This window comes from Bicyclus anynana, chromosome 11 (assembly GCF_947172395.1).
Source record: "Bicyclus anynana chromosome 11, ilBicAnyn1.1, whole genome shotgun sequence".
Lineage (NCBI taxonomy): Eukaryota > Metazoa > Arthropoda > Insecta > Lepidoptera > Nymphalidae > Bicyclus > Bicyclus anynana.
The window spans coordinates 148,986-157,119 of NC_069093.1; the positions used below are offsets into that span (position 1 = coordinate 148,986).

Sequence of the window (8,134 nt, forward strand, 5' to 3'; positions counted from 1 at the left end):
GACAAATTAAGAAAATCTCAATCTGGCCCAGCCGGGGATCGAACCCAGGACCTCCGTCTAGTAAATCCACCGCGCATACCACTGCGCCACGGATGCCGTCTAACACGCAGAGAATTAAGAAAATTCTCTGGTATGCAGGTTTCCTCACGATGTTTTCCTTCACCGTTTGAGACACGTGATGTTTAATTTCTTAAAATGCACACAACTGAAAATTTGGAGGTGCAGCCCCGGAACGGATTCGAACCAACACCCTCCGGAATTGGAGGCAGATGTCATATCCACTGGGCTATCACGGCTCCCTAAAAAACTATAGGTAACTAGTCCAAACTAGGCCTAAAGATAACCCACTCCGTTTAGCCCATAAATTATTATACTATGGTTTAGCCGATACTCGATAGCGGTAGAGGATGGCGGCACTTAGGTAGTATTAGTGTTCTGTGCACTTGCTTGACTAACAAAAATTAGCTCTTCTAAGAATATTACATTACAAACCGATCCCTAAATCGAAAGTATTGGCATAGCTGACGCCGCGCTATTTCACCCACGTGGTTCCGGTTCCCGTAGGAATACAAGGATAATAATATACAACCTATAGCCTTCCTCTTTAGATGGGCTATCTTTAACACTAAAATTATTTTTTAAATTCGGACCTGTAGTTTCAGAGATTAGCGCATTCAAGTAAACAAACAAACTCTTTAGCTTTATAATATTATTAGTATCAGAATAGCTTTTTTTTTAATCTTTACAAGTTAGCCCTTGACTACAATCTCACCAGATGGTAAGTGATAGAGATGGGCCGAGTACTCGGTTGATACTCGGCGTACTCGGCGGATTTTTTGATACTCGTACTCGGCCGAATAACTCGGTCGGTGAATGCCGAGTATACTTTGTTTAAGAAAAGCATTATTTAGGTAGATATAATTAGAACAACAGTGTTAATCAAAAAGTATTTATTAGTAATTTAGAAAATCTTTGAAAATCTCAATTAAATTTAAATGAAAGATTTAAAAGAGCAACTGTTGAGTTCCTCGCCCTCTCAGACTGCGCCTTCTGAGCTGGGTGGTAGTCACTACAAATAGTCAAACTTGACGTTTCAAAAGTGCTTGTAAACTAAGCCTTCTTGACAATTAAACTTGAACAATTTTGAACTTGTTAGGAGGAGGATGAAAATCCACACCCCTTTCGGTTTCTACAAGACATCGTACCGGAACGCTAAATCGCTTGGCGGTACATCTTTGTCGGGACAGTGGTAACTAGCCACGGCCGAAGCCTCCCACCAGCCAGACCTGGAACAATTGAGAAAACCTCAATCGGCCCAGCCGGCGATCGAACTCAGGACCTCGTCTTGTAAATCCAACGCGCTCACCACTGCGCCACGGACGCCGTCATATGGGGGGAGAGATTCAGCGTTTCATGAACAGTCTAGACGTCCAATTAGCTGGCTAACGTATCCAGATAGCTGCGACATATTCACAGAGTACATTGGCATGAGATGTGTCATATACTTGGTAATCGAGTTTGATTCATAATTACCAGGCACCTCTATTAGATGTCTCGAGCCTGAGCACCCTTACTATCTAACGCCGGGTCCAGACGTGTGTAACGCGAAATGTAAGATTACGTGTAATTTAGTGTCAACCATAGAGTATAATGTTTATAGGTGGTTTATAGGGTATTTCCAATAATACATTGTAATCTTTGGGGTAGTCAACATTGTGGACGGCACGCAGGGTTACCAACTTAGGGGTTTTCCCCCCAGATTTAGGGGGCAAATAAGTGAAATGGGATTTTTTTAGGGGTCTGAAAATTTTAGGGGTATTTTCAGGGATTTTTTAACTCTTTAATATTTTTAAATTGATGATAATTTTAATATTTCTTTCTTGACCTAGCGACTTATAACGACATATATTACGTTATTCTACAACCACTCTGAGGCAACTGGAAGCAATTTTCGTCGAATAAAAAAAAATTGTTAAATTTATTCATTGTCAACATGTATGATTTCAAAAAATCTGAATCTTCAGATAAAAGACGTAATATTTTGTCTGCATTAAATATAGACTTTTGAAACATATTACAGCATATTATTTCTAAATTATTATGAATTTATATTTTTTAGGGGGACAACTCAATAATTAAGGCGATTTTAGGGGTTTTTGACACAAACTTTAGGGATAAATATTTTTGAGAGTTGGTAACACTGACGGCACGCGAATCTATTTCAAGCTTAGACCTTAGACCATTAATAACTTTTTTTAATTCTTATTAATGGTCTAAGATTTCAAGAGTGGTTTCCAACAGTTACTTTTGTGTTCGAAAACGATGGATCAGCCAAAACGCTTAGACCCGCCACGCTGCCCCAATGCGGGTTGGCCGGTTTAGCGTCTAAGGGTGATCATGTTAAATTCATTAAGCTAAATCCTAAATCTGATAGTGTGTTGATGCATGCATGATGTTATGCACATCGCGACCAATACAAGATCAGTTTTATCGGATGGCCTGCCGTTAGTGCTGCAGGAACGTGTACTTTTAGACCCTCTTCACCTTTTCAACCCCTTCTTGGGTAGAATTCTGAAAAATCTTGAATTACGTTATTTTGGCTGTACAAACAACAATTTTTAGAAATTAAAAAGTAAGGACTTTCCATACAAACTTTCAACCTCTTCTGATTTTATTTTCGCGACAAAAAGTACCTATCCTATAAACTTTTTCGTATTATGGTCTCAAATCGTGCCAAGTTTATTTGAATTCATTTAGTAGTTTTGGCGTGATGCCCGGTCCGATCAACTAAAACACGGACAGACAGGAAGATAGACATTGGCTTGCGTATCAATTATAAGCCCTCCAACAAAAACTTTCAAAATATCTTCAATGTACAGAATTTGACCTGTTACAGTTTTATTATAAGTATAGACATATTTTAAAACAAATCATTATTACTAGTATTATACATATTTAGGTTTATTATCAAAATTCATTATAGGTCTTTATAAATAGTAGGTATATTCAGGAAATAATTTGTTGTTGCAAACTTGGAGCATGTGTATCAGAAATTAATTGATTATATGAAAATAATTAGTTGCACAAATACAAGCACCATAACATTTGATAACATGACCAAATCAATTCATTAACTTCAACCTTATCAGGTACACTATTTATAATATTGTAATTAAAATACACAATTACAAACATTCAATTGAATATACACAGTCCTATGTAGCAGGAGTTTGAGCATTCTGTTGGTCATATTTTGACAGCACTACAGACACTGCAACTGCTATGCTTCACACCGTCGGGCAAACATTCTATATGGAACGAATGTCGACAATTGTACACTACCAAATCAGAGGCATCCGACAAATCCCTAATTATAATGCGTCCTTGACACGCACTGCACAAAAATTCATCCGTAACAGAGATTCCTCTTTGCTGATTGACTATGAGTTTCTCGTGCAGATCAAAGTAGTTCCTTAACGTTATCACCTTGCAGGCTTCTTGGACTGACATCTGTAAATGATAATCGCACATCATTTTGGCGAGAGACTCCTTCAAATCTTTTATTTCACAACCAGATTGAATGTTCTGTATTAACATCCTTGGATCCACATAATTGCCAATTCTTTTGAGAAGTAAAGTGACACATTCAGGCTTATCTATGGTATGTTTGATGAGATCTGTCCAGAGTTCCCTGTCGTTGTGTTCTTGACAGAAATATATAGCTTGGTTAATGTCTTGCAACTTGTCTATTATGATTTGTAAAGCCTCTCTTGTATTGCCAATACGTCCAAGAAGGAATACCATTTCAGGATAGAAGTCATTGCTTTGACAGACGTCTAATGCTTCTTGTATAGGATAGTTATCACTGCATTTCAGAAATTGTAATAGTTTTTGTCGGGCATATTTGGCATACAGGCGAACTAGTTTTCCATGATACCGTCCATTTGTCTCCACTTTACTGTAGGCATCTAAATATTTGAACAAATACTCATCATTGCTTTCAAGTTGGTTCTCTACTACCTCAACGGGAACTTTGGCTCGGCCTTGGATAAGTATAGAAATGGCTTTGTCACAGTCCAGAGACATCAGTTCAACAATTTTGTCATATATCACATAGTACATGTCGTGGTCTGTGATCAACTTAAAAACATCCTTGTGTTGTAGTTTCAAGTAAGTTGTCAGAGCTTTGTCGAACTTTTTCTGATAGCAGTAGAGCAGAGCTAAAGCTTCCAAATAAATATTTTCTACCTTAGTTGTCATTAAATGTTCTAAAACTTTGTCTACAATGACAGCAGTTCTGTACAGAGCTGGGTTCCACTCTTGGACCAGTTTTAGAAATCCGTTGGGGTCCACCTTCAAGTATTCACAAAAAATAAGTTCATAAATCTGTGGACTCAGTCTCTGTTCCGGGTTCCGAGGAACATAGGGACTTATGGAACGTAATTGTTTTACATCTACAAATTTTAAGATTTGATTCTCCCATAACATCTTATCATTTTTACATATTCGAGCACACAGAATAGCAGCTTCCTCGTAAAGATGTTCTGACATTAAATGGTCTAAATACTGAACCCCTACAGTTACTATTGAATGTTTAGTTGTTTTTCCTCCCACCTCCTCTAATACTGTCATGGCTCTTTCGAATTTGCCCTCTTCAGTGAGCCAGTTCACCCTGTCGTCAATGTCATATGGACTCGCTATGACTATGTCCTTTGGGGATACTATAAAGAACCTATTTTCTTCTATGAGCATGTCCAAATAGTAGTCATTGTATGAATATGCTTCATAACCTCTTATATTAAGGCTGTCAGTCGAAACCTCACAAAATTCACAGTCTTTGTAGTCAGCTACCAATAGCACGGGCCGTTGAGCCTTGCCAGTTTCAGCATCACATTCCTTCGGCACACCGAGTAACACCAATTGGTTGTCCAGGGGCCCCAGGCCACTGATGTAGTAATCAGTCTGGAAAGTGTGGATCGGATCAACCAGAAATTCAGTGACATCACGTGTTTGCAATTCAATTTGACTCCTCTTGCGTATGACACATATACGTATGGTGTCTACCCAGCCAATCATAAGGGTCTTCGGAGCAGACCAGAGAAGGTTGCAGCGAAAGTCTTCTATAGAGTGGTTGGGGCTCTTTTCCCATTGTATGAGGCCAAGGGAGCATCTGGCCACCAGGTCATATACCCTCACACCCACTTCACTGGCCCAGGCTACAAATCTGTCATGCCACGAGATGGCTTGCACATCTCCTTCGCATTCACAGAGGACTGTACTTCTCAGTCTGTTGAGGAATGTCTTTTCATAAAGTATTAATTTTTTGTCTCCTGAAATCAAAGTAATGTATTATAAAAAGTCACACAAAACTTTCGTGTTATAAAATAATTTATATATTTTTACAGCTTTAAAATGCCTTGCAAATAGACTGCCTTTTTAAGATGTTTAACTTTATGACTGATTTATACCTAACTTTATCTTATATCAATAAAACATGAATATTTTACTAGGTAGCAGGTAAACGCAGCATTGCCCCATGCAGTGAATTAGCAGATTATTAATATGCTAGTAATGATCAGCAAGTATATAGATAAAGATCATTTCAAATTGAATTAAATATTATCAGTTTTTATTTAAATTGAACAGAATTACCTGTAAGAAACCTTCTGCCGGAGCCAGACTTGAAGTAGTAGGGGTCCAAGGCCACGGCCTTCACGCCTCTGCCCAACGTCAAGCTGTGCGTGTTGTCGTCCGTGTAGAGGCCGTACACCAGCACCTTGCCGTCGTCGGAGCAGCTCGCGATGTAGTCTCCGTTCATGTCCACCGAGATCTTGTTCACTGCGATCGCGTGAGCTTGCAGATCCTTCTGATTGTTGTCTTGCGATATGGGAACCGTGTTACCTTCGTGGTCGAGCAGATGAATCACTCCCCATTGCGTTCCCAGGCAGATGAACTTTGTATGCACGCAGATACAGCTTACGGCGTCTTTTAAAAGTATATTTTGTACGTCGTTACCCATTCGATCGTATTTCAATTTGGGTTCTTCGTTCGGCGACAAACAGTCGCTGTTAGTTTCGTTCACAGCCATTGCTATTTGTATTTATAGTATAAACATGTGAATCACTAATATTACATTATGTGGTCTCTATCATTTACGCTAACGCTATATTTCCTGTTTACAATTTTAAAATAATTTAAATTAGATAATGGACAAAACCAGGGTGTAATCAGTCTGTACATTACGACCTCAGTACAAATTGCATATACCTCATTAATTCCCTATTTGCTCAATAGATGGCGCTTTAAGGCACTTTGACCAGCAGGATTCTGAGGTAATCTTAAGCCAGGTATTAAAAAAAAATATATAACCTTGTGCGGCTTGTGACATTTTGTTTAATTTTGTAGACGAAACGGTTTTATTTCTTCTGCTTTCTTCATGGTGTTTTTTTGCGTTGATCTTTCCCGTCGACCTGGCTTTTTTTATGGATTTTGGTGACTGTTATAAATCGTTTCGACCTGTGCTTTACTTTGGATTCCGAGAACTCTGTTATATATGTCTTGTCTAGAGATTTAGTAGAGTTCTTTTTTTATTTTTTCGTGCAGATTTTTTACATTTAATTGGTGTAAGTCAACAAATATATTGTTAAGCGGTACTACTAGAGGTTTTGACGAAGATGACTCTATTCAAAGAGACGGAGTTGTTTATGTTCACAAAAGGAGAAACAATAAATAATTATATGTATCCCATTTGTGTTTTTATTATTTGTATCCGAATTCCTAAATAAAATAATAGAATTAAAGAACAGTTAATACTAGTAGGTAAACATTATGTTTATGTCTCTATGGATATAGGTATATATACGTAATTCGACGCTCATTTTATACTTATGGGTATATATTATAATTGGTGTAGTTCTCTATCTGCTCACATGATGGCGCTAAGCGGAGATGGCATCTGAGGACTCTATACCCTATATTCAATGTACTCTATGGACAAAACAAAAGGATTTGAACATCCAACATTGAACGACACAGTAAATAATTTTTTTTGAGTTAAAAGTGTCAAGTCAAAGAGTTTTGTTTTGACAATCTATCAATCGGTGTCATTTTGTCTTAGACCATTAATAACTGGACGTGGTTCGCTAACCGTTACCCCTCTGGCAAAGATCAAAGATCTATGATCTAATGCGTTTATAAAAACTGTTGCTACAGAATCGATGTTTCATTGTTGTAATCGTTTTCGTCGTGTAAGGAGCTCCCTAAAAATGCCGGGTTGTGTAGTTAAATGGCATAAAAAAACGGCCAAAAACTTGTAGTTTAGTAAAAGATGGAGTATCGTTTCATTTGAAAGTATTTAAACCTTAATTTTATCAAATTTTAATAAAAACAATTTATAAAAAGAATCGATTCTTTCGACGAAACAAACATCGATCAGTAATCGAATATTCTATGTATTTAATCTGTGGATAGTCTAAGCAATGTCACAGTAAATATGCAAGCAGTAGTTTGACTTCATACTAGAGGTCGAAACGCGAGCTATACCTCAATTTCAATTTCAACTTACTAGTCAAATAAATTTTATTAATTAGAAATAAGACTAACTCACTAACATACTAAACTTAAAAGAGATACACTAACAATATACTAACATAGAAAAAAAAATTAAAACTGTTACTCTTATTAATTGAAAAACTTGTTTAATGTAATAATGTAAGGAATAATAAAGGCTTTGAAATTGAGAAAAACATAAGGGATTAAAGGGCTAACATAATTTACGGAACCCTACACTGCGCGTGGCCCGACACGCACTTGACCGGTTTTTTAATATTTGGTCACGTAGTGTGGAGGTAATACCTAGATGGCATCACCAAAATAAACATATAATACGACCTATCCTTCAAGATCATTGATTAGTAGAAGCCTTATTTAAATCTACCAATCAAAAAACAACACGCATTTTATTGATCACTTCCTATTTTACTACAATTTACAAAATATTTTATTTGTTTACATAAAAAAAGTATATTTACAATCACAAAACTAAATGGAAATACAAAGTTGGCAAATGTAATTAAAATGCTGGAGGCAGGCAGCCCTATCACATGTTTACATACCGCGCGCTGTAAGTAGTTAT

At 37.2% G+C, this 8,134-nt stretch overlaps 1 protein-coding gene across 1 annotated transcript; it reads right to left on the reverse strand.

The window, feature by feature from the left end:
- Positions 1-2,940: 2,940 nt before the first annotated feature.
- LOC112051446 (vacuolar protein sorting-associated protein 41 homolog) lies at positions 2,941-6,251 on the reverse strand. The gene is made up of 2 exons (XM_024090084.2): positions 5,653-6,251; positions 2,941-5,330 (listed from the first exon to the last, which is right to left on the reverse strand). Exons 1-2 carry the CDS (start codon positions 6,086-6,088, stop codon positions 3,247-3,249), a joined length of 2,520 nt encoding a protein of 839 aa, XP_023945852.1. The 5' UTR covers positions 6,089-6,251; the 3' UTR covers positions 2,941-3,246.
- Positions 6,252-8,134: the final 1,883 nt, after the last annotated feature.